Below are 17323 nucleotides of genomic sequence, written 5' to 3' on the forward strand. Positions count from 1 at the left end.
GTTAACTTGTATCCCGAGAAGTGTTAACGTCAGCTAATTTAGCCTCCGAGGGCGGTGAGCTCTGTCATCGTGGAGGAGCAGTCCAACGTGGATGTCAACGTCACCTGCACCCACAGAGGGACCGTCAGCTGCAGACACAGGCTCTGCAGCCTCCTCGTCTCGCATGTCTCCACAACCCCACTGGACGTCTCTGAGCACTGTCTGGCCTTGGCTTTCCCGTGCTGCACCAGATCACCACCATGTTGCACCCTCCCCAGCTGAGGACCACTCCTAACCGGGCTTAGCACTCATGTTTCTAGTCCCAATCCCAGATGTCAGGCACTGTGATTATACAGGTCAACCTCTATTATAGGGTTCACATGGAAGCGATCATCAGAAAGTACAATTGTCACCAAAATTTGGGATGTGTAAAACTGACTTCCTTCTTGACTGTTTGTTTGTTTTCTATATTACTTCCTCCTGGATGATTTTTTTTTTTAAGAATGTGAACCTCATCTATCAAATGTGCAGAATTATCTCTTGCACCTGATGATCCACTTATGTTCAGTTCCCCATCAAAATCCAACACAAATGCACACAAAGATCATGGAGCAATATCCCGGGAGGTGTGCCTTCTGCTAAGAAGATCAGCTCTGCAGGTCTTGTGCCAACAATACAACTCAGTTACAAAGGCTTCTTTGTTTCCAACTGGAACAGTCAGTTCTGTGGCAATTCCTGGCCTCCCCACAACTTTCTTTTACCCAACAAATACTTTACATGACCAGGCAGAGCCAGCCTGGTTCTTTAGCCCTTCTCTAGCAGGCAATTAAGACATTCCTCACTTTTGTCATCCCTATGACACGCAATACTTGCACAGCCCTTGTAGAATTTTGATGTTTTTTCCCTTTTAATTCTTTTAGTCTCATCTCAGCATATTTTGAAACTCCTTCAGAGTTCAGGGATAATCCCTTATCTTATTAGGATGTAGCTTTCAGAGTTCGACATAATAGTCTGGTGACTTAGGTCTTTGCCTTGCTCGTGCTGGGATCCCATAGGGGTCCCGGTTTGTATCTCAGCTTCTCTACTTCCCTTCGTGCTCCATGATTGTGGCCTGGGAAAGCAGTCAAGGATGGGCCAAAGTTTTAAGACCCTGCACCTGCATAGGAGACTCACATGGAAGACCCACATGGGAGACCCGGAGGAAGCTCCTGGCTTCAGATCAGCTCAGCTCCAGTCACTGTGGCCACTTGGGGAGTGAAGCAATAGATGGAAAATCTTTCTCTCTATCTCTCCTTCTCTCTGTAAATCTGACTTTTCAGTAAAAAAAAATAAATAAATCTTTAAAAAAAAAGATGAAGTTTTCTGCCTGATTCCTTTCCCTACTTGAAACCTACAACATTTTCCATGAAATTACACTAAGAATTGTGACTCCCAGTGAAACTAGGAGAGGGGAAAAGCTTAAGTCTGGGGAAATATTTGATGTTCAATTCCAAGGGACGGATCCTGGTATGACGATGGGGGACTGCAGTACTTAACACTGATCATGAACTTGTCTTGAAATTATAACCCTTTCTCTCTTTAGAGGAAATTTGAGTCCCACCAAACCATGAAAAACATCAAAACATTCCTGGCCCAAACACATTGTGCAGCTCACATATCTAATATGACCTACTTGGCATGACTTTTCAGAGCTGGATTCTATCTGCTCGCCTGTCCTCTTGACTCTCAACATTTTTTTTTTTTTTATCAGCTCCTTCCTACTGCCTGTCTCGGTCTCCCTCGTGGACTTTGACCTTCGTGCTCATGAGATACTCTAGTTTATTACTCTAGACTAGCAAGGGGCTGGTTTTGTTTGTTTGTTATTTTGTCAGTCCCCTAGAGCAATCCAACTGCACTGATACTGACCAGGAATGGTAAGTGTGGTGGTATTTGTCAGTTCAAAACAAAACAGCATCAAAGAACCTGGCGAAGAGACTTAATATTTCTTTAACACCATTATAGCAGTGATGGCTGACTCACAGATAAGGTCAGCACAGAAGGACACTTTTAAGATCTGTTTTAAAATACAAATTTATAATACTGTGAGTAGATGGCAACTCTCAAATTTAATAGCCAGTAAAAATCACTATAATTTAGTATTAGGATATTAATCTTATGTCTTTATTTTGGCTGGAGATCTTTAAAAAAAAAAAACGGGAAAGATAGTTATGTTTGCGTATAATGTGGTTTCTCACCAAGAATTAATCTCAGCACTTGTTTTCAAAAGTGAGATTACTTGAAATAAGTTAGAAAATCATGGAGGACAGTATTTTGACTTTTGTTACATTTTCTTGAATTATAGTAATTTTCTTACTGTGAAAAGAGGAGGAAAGAGTCACCTCGGGCTTGATTTAAAATGGAAAAACTGTCCTTTCGCTCCTTGAATGCAGTGTGACAGTACTTTCCTAAATATCCACTCATTTAAATATGAAGTCTGTGCCAGCTAACTGATCTGACGGAATTTCGCTCATTCGTGTCAGTATTCTTTTCTGTGACAAGGGATTTAAATGAATGGAAGGAAATAAAGAGTCCATTTGAATGAACCTTATGAAAATTCTTGACAAAGAGAGTAGGTGCAGAAGAGTAGACCTCAGTGTAAGCTGAGTACAACATGGAGCTCATAGAGGGGTTTAGTGACTGCAATGCAAAAGCAGTTGACATCAGATGGTTTTCCTGACACAGGGATTTCTAATGTTTTTGTTGTTGCTCGCCCTCACTTTACTTCCCCCTCAATAATACTGCAACAAGCATGCAAATCTGGCCTGAAGAATACCAATGGCAGTGGGTACAGCTAGATTATTTAACCAAGCTAGCAAACCTTTAAGTACAATAGCTTCTAACCTTCCTTGATGAATACACTTTTGAAATGACCTAGAAGACTAGTTCTGAATTTACCATTTGTAACTCTTCAGGTTTCTGGCTCGCACCTTGGCAGTGCTTGGAAGCACAGCCCCTCCAGCTTGCTATCTGCTCCAATTTTCTACCACCTGGAAATTCATTCTGCACCACGAGGATGCTGCTGTTTATTTTACTTGTACAAACACACCTGCCTGCATGTCCAAGCTCTGTTCCCTTCTCTTGCATCATTTGCTCCTAGCTGCCCTCACCTTGGGTTTGGCATGGAGTGGCATGGATTGCTCATAGAAATAAGGGACCTGCAAGTAGCTTGGCACTGTTGGAGCATAGATTTCTGGAGATGCTGTAAAAGGAGGTGGCAGAGGGTGTTCGGACACATCCTATGGACATCTTGCCTTCAGTGGGGCCCCTGTAGTCCCTGAGAGGCAGTCTGTAACAGTGACAGACTACAAGCCAAGCCCAAGTCAGCCTCAATTCTGGCTCCTGTAAGAAAGAGATCTCGTGGAAGTTTTCCAGTATCTGCTTAACTAGTTTGCTTTTCTATAAAATACAACACAGAGAGAGTTATGAACAGAAAAGGATATGAGTCCAGGTTAGCAAACATTTCATATTTTTCAGGTGTGTCCAGGAGGATTCTGATCTACAGGAAATACTCCCCAATTTTAATGTTTTGTTTCTTCTAACTCCCAAACTCAGCAGAGCTGTCACAAAGCTGAAGCTGTTTGGAGGACAGCTGCATATATAAAAATGAAACAGGACAAAACTTCCTTTTTTACTGTTTTTTGTTAAAAATGCCTGAAACTTAGTTTGTTTAATCTAAATAAAAGTCCACTTTTAAATTGACACTTAGAGTAAAGCGTCAGAATTACTTTTCGTGTTTAATTATCAACAGTAAAAATAAGTATAAGATTATGAGAATAAGTGAATTAAGAAAAACAACACTAAATATGACTGCATTTCAGCTTCGATCTTTGCCAAGGATTTGCTGTAAAGGTCTAGAGACACCTTTTTTGGAGAAGAACTGGAAAGCAAACTCAAGTGTCTTTTGTGGTGTAATCCACATGGAAAAAGAACTCTTTCCTAAATTCAAATTCTCAGGAGGATTCGAGCTAACGGGGGCTTGTTTGCTTAGCTGCCCAAGTTTACACTGTTCCTGCTATCTTCCCGGCATTCAGGGAGCCATTTATCTCAAAGAGTTGATCAAGACCTGCAGCGTGCAAGGCAGCCAAGACAGGAAAACGACAGAAACTCCAGCGTTTTTCTCCTTCACCCTGGGACGTTTCTGAGTGGGCAGAAGAGATGGATTTGGAGCACTGAAGGTTTCCTTGGGCTTTGTCCCATTGAGGGTGAGTTTAAGAAATCTTCATGGACCAAAGCCCAAAGTCCAGACACGTGCTAGGAATCCCCATTTTCCTTTAGCCATCTGTTTATTCACTCTGTTGTCATCCTTCACTGATGGATAACTTTTCTACCTACTCCCACATGGGAATTTTATTTAGTAGCAAAGAGGAACAGATATTACTGTTGTCAGCTTGGAAATGTCCACACATCATTTTTCTCTCCTTTTCTAGAAGATGCTGAACTCCAGGAAAGTTTATGAAATGTGTTAAGTGGCTACAGAAGGCAAAGAATTCAAAAAGTTCAGAGGTGCATTATTAAAATTGTCTGTTCTGAATATTATTTATATTATAACAGTCTTTCTCAGGTCAATTTGATCACTTCACATTTTTTCTTCTTTTAACCTGCATTTTTATGTGTGTGTGTGTATCTGTATGAATACACACGTGCACATACACATTGATGTACTCTCTTCAATTAAAAGGCAAGCCTCATGAAGCGGGGATCATGTTTGGTTCTTTGCTGAGTTCTTAGTGCTTCAACAGAATGTCTGCTGTCCTAGTAGCTGACTGTGGCTGAAGGAGGCAGAATAGCAGAAGCATTAGTCTAGCAAATATGGAGATGCCAAGTTGTCAATGACAAATACCAGCAGACAGAGTGAATCACTAAGAATATTCTGCAACTGAAGGGATGCCTACACTAGTAAACAGGTGTGGGATAAAAATAATATGAATCTACCAAATAACATGGAATCTTGATCTATACCTGAGTGACTATAAGCAGGTAAGAAGCCAGCCCTATGATGATCAAAAGTCTTACTCTACCATGAACTTGTCCCTTTGAGCACTTGCAATTGAACATTTTGACTTATATGTAGCGGGTCAGGCTCTTTCCTGCTTGCCCCCCTCTCTCTCATAGCTGCAAAGCATGCACATCTGTGTCCATTGGAAATTCAATGTACTGCGTGGAGGCATAGTTTAATTTGTTAGTCCCATGAAGCCACAGGTTTTCTCACGCTACCTCACTCAGAAAACCCTTCTTAGCAAGAGGTGCTAAATTCAGTTGCATGTGCCTAGAAGCTACAGGGACAGGGATGCTCTGATCATGGCCTATGTCTGTCATTACTCAACGTGAGCAGCAAGGTTTGATTCCCTTGGGCACTCAGAGTATGATCAGCAGGTAAGGCATGAGCAACAAATTCTTCCATCAGGAGACAGGCACACTGCAGGCTTTGCATCCAGGAATTCTTTGAAGAAATGAAGTAGCTTAATAAAGTTCAAATCCCATCTCTTCTGGGCTGGGAGACAGTGGGCAAATCACTGATTTCTAAGCTTAAGTTTCCTCATTTCTAAAGCAAGGGTTACAATTCTCCCTCTTACACAGTGTTATCACAGAGAACAACTTGAGACAGGAAATTATTTCAATTGGTTCCCTGCACAGAGCAAGAGCTACCCAAATGTTTCTGAAGTTTCAGAAGCATTCCACTTTTCATTGCACACAGAACCCACACTTCTTTGGTAACTATACAACACAACTTGAACAGTTTCAGTTTTAGAGATTAACAATAAAGTCACCTTTTAAAACCCTATTATTATTCATTCAATTTAACAACAGGGACCAACATGATGGCATAGTAGGTCAATACTCCACCCAAGGTGCCAGCATCCCATATGGATGCCAATTCATGTCCTGGCTGCCTCACTTCGGATTCAGTTCCCTTCTAATGCCCCGAGAAAGCAGCAGAAGATGGCCTAAAACCTTGAGCCCCCACACTCATGTTGGAGCTCCTGGCTCCCAGCTTTGGATCAGCCCATCTCTGGCTATGGTAGGTAGGCATTTTGGGTAAACCAGCAGATGGGAGATCTCTTTTTGTCTCTCTTCTGTCTCTCCCTATAATTTTTTCAAGTCAAATAAATAAATCTTTTAAACATAAAACGCAACATGAATTAGCAAAAAGTTGTTATTCCCTTCAGGTTATTTTATTTTGTAATCACTATATAGCTTCCAGAATATATTTTATATGCAATTGGACAACGTATGGATTGCAGAGTACCTCATGATCTTCCAGCTGGCAAAATTGCTTTCACAGTGTAGATCTGGCTGCATCAGGGGTTGGAGGTTGGAGTTCCAAGGGGGAATGAGTGAATATAATGTAAGAGTGGGTGAAGAGTGCAGCTGTTCAATGAGTCTATATAGTAACAAGACTACTTCTTTGTGTCAGTCTGGCAAAATACCGTTCAAGAAAATGACAAATCACATGGCTTTTATACAAGACTTGTCAAACTAGCAGAAAGGATGTCATTTAAAGAACTGAGGATTTGGGATCATAGGTACTTTGAAGGGGGTACAACTTAAGGAAACGGGGTATCTACCTAAATTCAGGTTGTATATGGTAACAACAATTTTTTTTTTAATCAAAACAGTATCCTCTAACACTTATGCTAGAGTTCAAGAAATTGGCTTTCGGTAGGGATATGGGCTGTTGGGAGCACAGAAGTAGATGTTTGGAGGAAGCAAAAGAGGAGTCAGCACGCCATCCCAGGAAACAGCGTTCCTGACAGAGGGAGAGAAGATGCAGGTTGTAGGCAGGACTGTGGCTGAAGTTCAGCAAGGACCAAGGCTGCCAGAACAAAGTGAGAGAGGGAAAGAAGGGAAAAAGATGAGACCAAATCATCAACAGAGGTAGCCTTTGTAGAGTCTTGGATGCCACGGACTTTGCCTTCAACTGAAAGCTGATAAAAGGCCAAGGTCAGTTCTGAGCAGAGGAGTGAGAGCCTCTAGAGCACACTTTGAGAAGCTGCATCCAGCTGCACTATGAAGGAGGGAGGCATTTGAAGGGCTGAGCCAAAGCTGGTGGTGTGAACCAAAGTGGCTGTGGAGGATGTGGTGAGCTGATCCTGAAATGTGAGGGCAAAGAAGGAAAGATGCCCACAAAACGTCAGCCTGAAGTGCTGGGACACTGACGTGCCATACATGGGGATGATAAGGAGCAATCTTGGGAGAGAAAATTAGGAGTTGGGTTTTGATTGAATCAGAACTGGTTTATGCCCAGAGTTAAGTTGTTGGGTTGGGCAGTTTGCTGTGCTCTTCTGGCATCGAGCACTAAAGATATATATCTGGGAGCTGTGAGCTTAGAAATGATATTTAAGACCCAAGACTGGATCAGCCCACTTGAATACTCATCATCAACAGAAAAGAGAAATTCCAACGAATGAGTCCCAGGACTTTCCTACTTTGGGCGGGAAACTCTTTCAAGAACTTAGAACAAAAGGAGAGTGAAAGCCAGGAGAGCTACCAGTACTGCAGCATATATGGACACTACTTCAAATGATTTAGCAGAGGAGAACAACTGGTAACAAAGATAAGTGGTAGTCCTTAAAGCCTTCCCAGGTACACCTGTTGAGATTCCATTAGGATAGAGTAATTAATATGTGTCTGGGGAATTTATCCTCTTTTTTTGCTTTAGTTCTTCATAGGCATGGATATCAAAACAGCTGTTAGAGACGCTTTTAAACATACAAGATTTTTGATGGAACCAGAACAGGTCCACTGAGCAGCAAATGGCTAAAGAAATGACTGTCTTTTCTTGCCTCCTTCTCTTCTGCAAGTCTTCCCTTGAAAGACTCTTGGATTCCAAAATTCATGCTCTGGGAATTAGTGACAATGTTTTTCTGCTCCAGGGGTACTTTGATTTATTAAAGATATTTTGGGATAAAGTAATAGGAGAGGCTCACTCCAAAATAATTTAGTTGGGGGAAATGATGACCTGGGTGGGAGTGGAAGCAGAGATGAAGGAATTTGGCTTTGATGTAATGATTAATGAAGCCAGGTGATGGATATATCATTTTCTCTGCTTCTGTATATGACTGGAATTTGCCATGACATAATATTAAATATTAAAAGAAACAGCATCAATAATATGCTTGTTCCCCCAAATTTCTTTAAGTGGTAAATTTCAGATATTGGTGACAAGAGAAGGGGCTATTTGGGGTGGTACATAGAAGTTTTCTGTTACTTTTCAAACCATACCAGCTACTTCACTTTCATATACACAGCAAGCATAGAAGATCAGCAGTTGTTTCCATGGCTTTATGACACAATTAATTTGGGTGCTTATTATGCAAGTAATGTGGAAGACAGGCTGTTTGAATGAAGCCTTAGCTTTTTTAAATATCTGACCACTTTCAGTAAACATCAATAATCCTGAGAACATTTACACATGAAATATGTTGTGAGAACACTGCAGTCACTGAGGCATGCTAATCGAGTTGATTCCTGGTTGCAGGAATGCACAGTCGAGGGCCTTGAATAAACAGAAGGTGAGGTTGGCGTGGACAATAACATTTGCCACGTTTGAAAAAGAAACGGTGGTTTGTGAAACTTGCCAGGCATACAGTTACATAAAACTTGAAGCAACAAATGTTCTTGCTGAATCCTTTGAAATAAGCAAAAGTCACAGCGACAGATTTGCCACAATTTAGTCTTCCCTCTGTATTTATTTCTATTACTCATTAACCAGTTTACAATGTTCTTGTTTCTCTGCTGATAATTTCCACCAGGAAAATGAAACGCTAATTTTCTTCTCTCTCGGAGATATTTGTGCTTTACAAAGAATACCTCTCTGTTCACTATACGTCCATCAGTAAATCTACACCATGTGTTGAAGCCCTATAAATTCTACTTGAAAACTTAAACCCAAAGTGACATTGTTCTCATGCAGCTTATGGCCTCTTTTGTGTGGCTTTAATGCCCTCAACATTTTCTTGGTGTAAACTACTGAGCATGGGAACAAGATTTCCTTTGTAACCGATACCTAAATTTCTATTCTGCTTGAAGCATCTAATTTGCACTGTGAAGACCTACAATTTCAGACTTGTAGCTCTATCACCAAAGTACAACAGTTTACGCTGATCTCTAATTTTCTGAGTTGTACTGGCTATAATTTAAATTTTTGGCATGTTTTTAACTACCATGCAAATCGCTACATATCACAAACCTTTGTACATGGACATAGACTGGGAAAAGGATGCTGTGTTCTGATTTCAAAGAAGCCTTCCATTCTAGGTCTGCAGGTGCAAGAAGATCCATTCATCCTGTTTTCCCATTCATCATGTTTATTCTGGTCTCTACAGGGAACGATACGGCAATCACACAAGACCTTAACTCGTCTTTGCAAGCACAGTGACTTATTTATTTACTTAACCATTATTAGCACATTCTAGACAGAAAGAGAACTACCGGGAACAAAAGACACTCTGTGGACACAAGTTTTGGCTATTTCACTAGTGTGTGTGCTGGCCAAATCTAGAGAAGAACTTCATTGCACATGGCCACAGGATGGAATTATAGAGTGGAAAAATCTGCTGAAACACGCGCACGTTCCTTTTAAGAGACAGTTGATCATGAATGTGTTTCCCTGGCCTTAAGTTTCACTTATTTTGAAATCAATATGTGAGCCAAAAAAGCAGCCACAGGATAATGGTCTTCCTTACAGATCACTGACACAAACATCAGGTAGCTCCATAGGCAGTAACTAAAAGAAGCTACTCGGATGTTTGTACTGCACACCTTTATTTGTAAGTCCTGATCTGACTGTTCTAAGTAGCCGCAAGCAGAAGCTGGGGACACTCTTTCTACGGGACAACCACACGTGTCCACTGAACGGTTCTTGACGCAGAAGAGGTTCCAATAGAACATAAAGGCTCGGTGACCCAACAGAGAAAAAGGTGAATGTTTTCTTCAAAAGTCACTACACTGCTAAAAATAAGCATTTTGCCTGCATGGCAAATCTACTCGGAAAGCATGTAAACGGGTGGCTATGTGTTGTTTATGGATTTGCTAACAAGCCAATGTGACTAACTTATGTTTGCTTTCTGCTACACACATGTCCCCCAAACACCTTATTCCTAAATTGCTCTACTTTGTGGCTTAAGGCAGGGATATTAGCATTCCCATTCTGCAATAAAAGAAAACCAGGTCTAGAAAGTGATAACATCTCCAAATCCAGGTAGCCCGCCCTGGGCAACCAGCCTCAACTTAGTGAGGGCTGTCAGTTCTGGCATTAGAGACTGAGTTCACGGAGGGATCTAGCAGCTGGGTGAGTCACGTTCTTTCTGTTCTGAAGGTAAAGGGGAACGGGTATTGCTTTCATGCATTCGCCCCATTCAAACTAGGCTCCACGAGCAAAGAAAGTTCTCTGTTGAAATGGACCGAGTCATTCTCGGTACCAACTCAGTCAGGTATGCACCGTTCGGGTCAAGTGCAAGAGAGAGGACTGAAGGATGGCAGCACGTTCTGTGCCCACGGGGCCTTAAACTGACTTCTGTAAGCGCACCTATCCCAGTACCATTCCCGCTGCCCCCACACCTGGGGGCGCAAAAACGCGTCGCGCCTCCTCGCGCACGTTTGCGACCGCTGTCCCTGCGGGGCGGAAGCGCTGGACACCTGGCCTCCGCTCCCGGATGCCGCCTGCGGAACGGGGACCTGGCCGCACTCCCTACCCCTGGCAGGCCCTGCTCCCGGTCACCGGGCAGCTGCGGGGCTGACATATGCCCGTTACCTGCCGGGTCAGGCTCCGGCCGAGGCAGCCCGCTCCCGGCGCCAGCCCCGAAGAGAAGACGACGAGAAACACGACTTACCACTTCGGCCCAATCCAAGAAGCAGGGAAAACACGCAGACTGCCCTGAGGAAGGAGGCAGGACCTGGCCGGCGGCTTCGCAGGCAGACGAGTGCGGCGGGAAAGAGACCCAGTGCCGAGCCGTACATAATGCACAGCGGCCCGCCCCGCGCCCCGCCGCCTCCTGGCTGTAGCTCTTGGCGCGGGGGAAGAGACGCACGCTCACGCCTCCCCGGGCGCACACCTCGCGGCTCAACGGCGGGGACCGGCTAGGACGCCTCCAGCAGGCCGGGCCGGCGCTCCGCGCCGCTCGCGGCAGGCGGTGCAGGTACCCGGGTCGGGGCGCCCCTCGGCATCCCAGGGCCCCCGGGGCCCTCCCAGCTCGGCGCGGCCGGCCCCGCGGTGTTGGCGAGAAGCGCCCGCTGTGACCGCTGCTGCTGGCCCGCGGCGCCGACGCGAGCCCAGGCTCTGCAGCCCGCTCCTGGACAAAGAAAAGCGCTTTTGTTCCTCTCCGGCGGACAGGGCTTGTGCTGCATAAATCAGCTTAGCGAAGAGCCAAACACAATCAAACCCAAACAAAGCCCGAAGCTGAGGGGGGTGGGGTGGGTGGGGGGAAACCACCCTAAAGTACATTCGCTGGGTGATGTTGCATTAGTGGGAGGGGACGCCTGTGAGGCCCGAGGGGGCGAAAGCCCAGGGCGCATCCATCGGCGCCAGCTCCCCCTTCCACAGGTGGGCAAGCAAGGCCACGGCTCCGGGGCTTCGCGGCAATTTAGCCTGGGCAGCGACGAGGCAGCGGCGTCCCGGAGGGCCAGGGAGGAAGCTCGGGGAGCTAGTTGCTGGGGAGGCGGCGGCGGCGGCGGCTCCTGGAGCGCCCTAGCAGCGCTTGCCGACGCCCGCAGGCACCGCTCGAGCCATCGCCGCTCCCTGCCTGGCCGCGAGTGAAGCGCACGGCCGGGAGCGCAGGCGGGGAAGTTCTGCCAGGCAGAGTGCAGGGAGTGGGGGCGGGTGCGGGAGGCCAGCCTCGCGGGGCGGGGGCTTCGTGCCCGGGTCCTTGGCTGCAGTGCACGGCTGGGGCGTCCAGCCGCCCAGAGCTCGGGCAGTTGGCGCGCTCGGGGGCGCACCCGGCCAGGACGCGCCAAGAAGGCGAGGCCGGCCACGGGCTGGGGATAGGAGGGCGGCTGTACAGGGTGTGTGTGTGTGTGTGTGTGTGTGTGTGTGTGTGTGTGTGAGAGAGAGAGAGAGAGAGGGGGGGGGCTGTCTCCCCGTCCCGGGGGGCTCTCAACCCGCGGGGAGACGGGTACGCTCTCCCCAGCCGGAGTTGCTAGGAGACCGCCCCACGCTACGGAGCCTTGCCTCTGCGGCCCCGGCGGCAGCGGCGGCTGCGAGCGCTCCGAGCAGCGTGGGCGGGACATTGGTGAGGCATGAAGTCACCACGGCCCACACTCGCTCTTTGTTTTGCTCGCTCCGGCTTCTTCTCTTCTTCCCGGCCTGGGTTCTGAGACGTGTTATTCCCATCGTTCTTAGAGCTCCCGAGGTGCAGCGGCGCAGCGGGCCTCGCTCGAACGCCACCACCCTTCCTGCTCCCTCATAAGTCCCCATTCCCTCCAACCCGCACTCTTGCACCGCCCGGCCCCCTTCCTCGGCGCTGGCCTTGCAAGGGGCCCAGCAGCCCGGCCCGCAGCCGTCTGTCTCTGCGTTTCCCGCGCGTTCCTTTGTTTCGCGGGTACTCACGACCCCGCAGCTGTTGCATGCAGAGCTGAGTCCAGGGCCTCTGCGCGCCACCCCCCATCCTTCCGCCCTCCCAGCTCTCTTGCACGGGATCCCGGGCTAGCGCCCTGCCTGGCATCGCCTGCAGACTTAGCAGCGCGCTCCGTGTTAGCACAGGGCTGTCCGGTACTGGCCGATCTGGGACAGGCTGCAGAGGGAGGGCCGACACTGCTTGCTCTCAGCGCGCGGGGCCTTGGCCCCGGGCTGGGAAAACTTCCCTCCTACTTCTATGCCATCCCCGGCAGCCCTCCCCACAGTTGCTGATGATTCTCTGCTTTGGCTGAAGACAATGGGTCCTTGGGCCTCAGGCGTCCCCTTCCCCAGTGAAGGGAACACAGAAAACAGAAGTTAGGGACGGCGGCGCTGGAGGTGAAAGGGCGGCTCTGTGCCTCCCTGGAGCTCCGTTCTGCTGTCCGGGGAGCGGTGCCCCCTTCCTCGTTGCCACCCCCCCTACCCTGGTCAGGTTTGGCTCTCGTGAGACCCCGAGGGAGGAAATTCAGTCCTCGCCTTGGAAATTTGGCCGAAGGGACCGTGCCCTTCTTCTCCCCCAGAGCAGCAGTGGGTTCCCCGCCTCCAGATCTCATTGTCCCCCAGAGGCTTAGCCGACCTCTTGGACCAAGCTGGCCGGCGTCAGACCCGTCCGGGCCAGGTCAAGGTGAAATATGCGGGGCTTTCCCTCTTGGCTGAATAGTTTCCGTCTCATTTGAAAGTGGGGGTGGGGTGAGGTGGGGAAGACAAGTAGAAGTCGCGCTCGCGCTGCCTCTTCTGTTTTCTTTCTGTTTTCTAATTATTAACAGAGCGAACGGAAAGTACCTGGTTAAAGAACTGCAACACATAAAACTCCCCCGCTTCAGGTGTGGGCTGAGCATTGGGGCTAGGGATTCGCTCAGCAAACCGGGAAGCCTGCTGGGAAGTGAACTGAGCCCTAGATCCACAGAGCAGGTGCTTTTGAGAGCACCCGGGGGCGTGACCCAAACCCATGTCAAAGCTCCCCAGAGTTCTACCAGAGCAGTGCACACTAAGAGAAATAGCTTGAATCCAGGGTTTCCACTCTTTAGTTCTAGGTTTCAACAGCTGTGATTTCGCTGGGAGTAGGGATGTGGATATAGGAGGAGAGAGATCTTAGAGGAAGAGTCTGAAAAGTTTTGGCATGAAGATGAAGACTTCATCTTTTTTAATATTTTATTTTTATAGGAAAGGCAGATTTACAGGGAGGAGAGGTAGAGACCTTCCATCTACTGGCTCACTCCCCCAAATGACTGCAATAGACTGAGCTGAGCTGATCCAAAGGCAGGGACATGGAGCTTCCCCTGCCTCCAACACCCTGGTCTTCCAGGGTGGGTTTAGCCGTCCTCTGCTACCCTCCAGGCCATAAACAGGAAACCGGTTTGAAGTGGGGCAGCCAGGCCTGGCAACTGCATCCAATGCTGGCACAGCAAGGCAGAGGATAAGCCTTGGGAAACAATGCGCTATCCCCGAAGACGAATCTTTTTTTTTTTTAAGATTTATTTATTTTATTACAAAGTCAGATATACAGAGAGAGGAGAGACAGAGAGGAAGATCTTCCGTCCAATGATTCACTCCCCAAGTGAGAGCGGGTGCAGGGTCCCAATGCATTGGGCTGTCCTCGACTGCTTTCCCAGGCCACAAGCAGGGAGTTGGGTGGAAAGTGGAGCTGCTGGGCTTAGAACTGGCGCCCATATGGGATCCCGGGGCATTCAAGGCGAGGACTTTAGCTGCTAGGCCACACCGTATAGGCCACGCCACCAGGCCACACCGCTGGGCCCCCGAAGATGAATCTTTTGAAAAGTTATTTTGGGGATGCTGGTGTGGTGGCCTGGCGAATAAAGCCACTGTTTGCGAAGGTGGCGGCAACACAGATGGTCTATATTTATTTGAAAGGGAGGAAAGAGAAAGCAAAGAGACAGAATCCTTCCTTAGTCCACTCCTAAAATGCCCACAGCAGCCAGGACTGGGCCAGGTCAAAGCCTGGGAACTCAATCTAACTTCTTGGACTATACAGCGTGATGCACATTAGTAGGAAGCTAGAATTGTAACTGAAGCAGGGATTCAAACCCAGGAAGTCAAATATTGTTTGCAAGCATCTGAAGTTGTGTCTAAAACACTACAACAAACATCTACCAAAAAAATGCAATAATTAATCAAGTAGAGACGAGCTTCTTGAGGCTCACACGCATGGCTGCCTGGATGTTAGCTTTGTGGAAGTGCTGAAAATAATGCAACATGGCGTGTCACTACTGCTCACTGCACAGCTTTGGCTATCAAAGTAAGTTAAGACAGAAGATTCTAGATGTGAGGCTTTGATTCCTGCCAAGATATTTACAACCAAGATGATCTTCATTTCAGACTACTACCAACGGAAGAGTAAATCCTCCTGATACCCTGTGGCTCTTGTGTAGGTTTTTCTTACAGTAAGGACCAGTGGTCCAGCCACAAAAACTTTTTTTCTAACAAATGCCAAGTGGTCATCACAATCTATTTTTTTTCCCCCTGTAAGAAAATAGGCAGGATATTTTGAGGAAATGCAGTTCGGGAACCTGCATTGTTTTACCTGAAGGATTTCGAGAAGGAAGTGTTCCTGAAGATGATGAATTAATTACTTCCAGTTTTTCTATTGAGTTCTGCTGTCTTGTCTTGTAATTTCTGACAGCTGCTGTTTCATCATTTGTGGTGAGGAGAACGAGTGAAATTCACCATCTATAAATAGCATTGTAGACATTCATTCCAGTCTTCTACCCTCAGATTCTTCGAGCTGCGAATCAGTCACCAAATCAGATGACTAAAATTCCTTCTCTCCTCCTTTGACCTTGATTTCTCACTAAATCCCTTTATGGTGAGAATCTGTAAGACATCCATCGGTGAGTAGCAAGTGTGAGAGAGACTTCCAGGGAGCTGGCCTTTTCATCAAGTACTTGGACTTGAACTAGGTTTTGTTCAAATGATTGACCTCAAAGTCACAGCCAAACAGAGAGATACATTCCTGTGAGTGTGACACTATCTTCTATCGAGGATTAAGAACCTGAATGATTGAAAGATAATGGGCACCAACTGATCGCCTGTGGCGTAATTGGTAACTTAACTCTTCAGTTTTATTCCAGGACATTCAGAATTGCAGCTTGTGTGTTGCCCAGGAACTGGCACTATGGACAAGCCCCTCAGATGGTGCTTCCAGGCACCAACATTTAAAAACTTCCTATTGCATTGGACTAACAAGGAGATTCCTGGCAGCCTGCTTGGGTATTTTTTGACAAAATCCAGGGTCAGGTACAGGTTCAAAGAAAGTTGAGCTTTTAAAGTCAGCATCTTTTGGTAACAGAGTCTACAGATGCTTAAGTCTTTGAGGCAATGTTTTCTCAAATAAGACTTTTTTTTTAAAGTTAAGCTTGGGAAATTCTTGGTTAAAGCTAAATTCCTGACTGCAAGAATTTCCAGAAAATTCAAGTAGGCCAAAACGTGATTAAAGTCTGCAAATGAGAACATCTTTGCTCAGCAAACATCTCAGAGGCTAATTTGCCATGTGCTATTCCCATTTTACAAATGTAGAGACTGAGACCTGGAGTACACTGAGACCATGTCTAGAGCTAGAGAATTAGTCAGCAGGTGTGAATCAGAGACCTGATTCTCCACCACCTCTCATCAGTAACACCTCCATCAGCGTTTAAGTCATTGGGTCATATTGTAGCTATTGTATGTGACAAAGAAATCAGCATGACCAAGAGCCTGAGAGACCAACAGCAAATAAATCCAGAAAATAAGGGGAGCAGCAGGAACAGTGTTTATCTCACAAAAATGAATTCTAATCAATCTCTCATCTTTGTGTTGCTTACTTACTCAAGATGCAAAAAACTTGGTTGGGATTATCTAATTTTTGTAACATTAGTCACATGTTGTTCCCCATGACTGTCTTGGAGGAAAATATGGAACTTTGGAATTTAATCTGTGCATTGTCTCACTCCAACTTTCTGTAATTCCTTTTCCTTCTCCTCCTCCTTCTGCTGCTTCTTCTGCCCCATCTCCTTCTCCTCCCTCTGCTTCTTTTGTTTCTCCTCCTCTTCCTCCTTTTTCTTTAAGACTTATTTACTCAACTGGAAACTCTCCTTTACAGAGAGGAGAGACAGACAGAAAGATCTACCGTCTGCTGGCCCTCTCTCTAAGTGGCCACAATGGCTGGCCAGAGCTCAACCAATCCAAAGCCAGGAGCCAGGAACCAGGAGGTTCCTCCTGGTCTCCCATGTGGCTACAGGGTCACAAGGCCTTGGGTCATCTTCTGCTGCTTTCTGAGACCACAAGCAGGGAGCTGAAAAGGAAGTGGAGCAGCTGGGATAAGAACCGGTACCCAGGGCCTGGAGCCGTGGCCTAGTGGCTAAAGTTCTCATCTTGCATGCCTTGGATACCATATAAATGCCAATTCTAATCCCTGTGGCCCCACTTCTCATCAAGCTCTCTGCTTGTGACCTGGGAAAGAGGACAGTGCAAAGCCTTGGGACCCTGCACCTGCCTGGGATACCCAGAAGAAGCTACAGGCTTCTGGCTTTGGATCGACTCAGCTCCAGCCACTGTGGTCACTTGGGGAGTGAATCAGTCTACGGAAAGATCTTCCTCTCTGTCTCTCCTCCTCTCTGTATATCTGACTTAGCAATAAGAATAAGTAAATCTTAAAAAAAAAAAAAAGAACCAGTGTCCATATGGGATACAGGCACATGG

At 46.6% G+C, this 17323-nt stretch overlaps 1 protein-coding gene across 2 annotated transcripts in view; it reads right to left on the bottom strand.

Annotated features, from left to right (window-relative positions):
- The window catches only part of ITGB8 (integrin subunit beta 8), an 82708-nt gene extending 71703 nt beyond the window's left edge, over positions 1–11005 (bottom strand). For both annotated transcript variants that reach the window (XM_004582456.3, XM_058678097.1), the window contains exon 1: positions 10851–11005. In XM_004582456.3, the coding sequence (XP_004582513.2) occupies positions 10851–10977 (127 nt within the window). In that variant the 5' untranslated portion in view covers positions 10978–11005. The remainder of the gene's footprint in view (positions 1–10850) is intronic.
- Positions 11006–17323: the final 6318 nt, after the last annotated feature.

The sequence above is a fragment of the Ochotona princeps genome, chromosome 20 (assembly GCF_030435755.1).
Source record: "Ochotona princeps isolate mOchPri1 chromosome 20, mOchPri1.hap1, whole genome shotgun sequence".
In the NCBI taxonomy this organism is placed as follows: Eukaryota; Metazoa; Chordata; class Mammalia; order Lagomorpha; family Ochotonidae; genus Ochotona; species Ochotona princeps.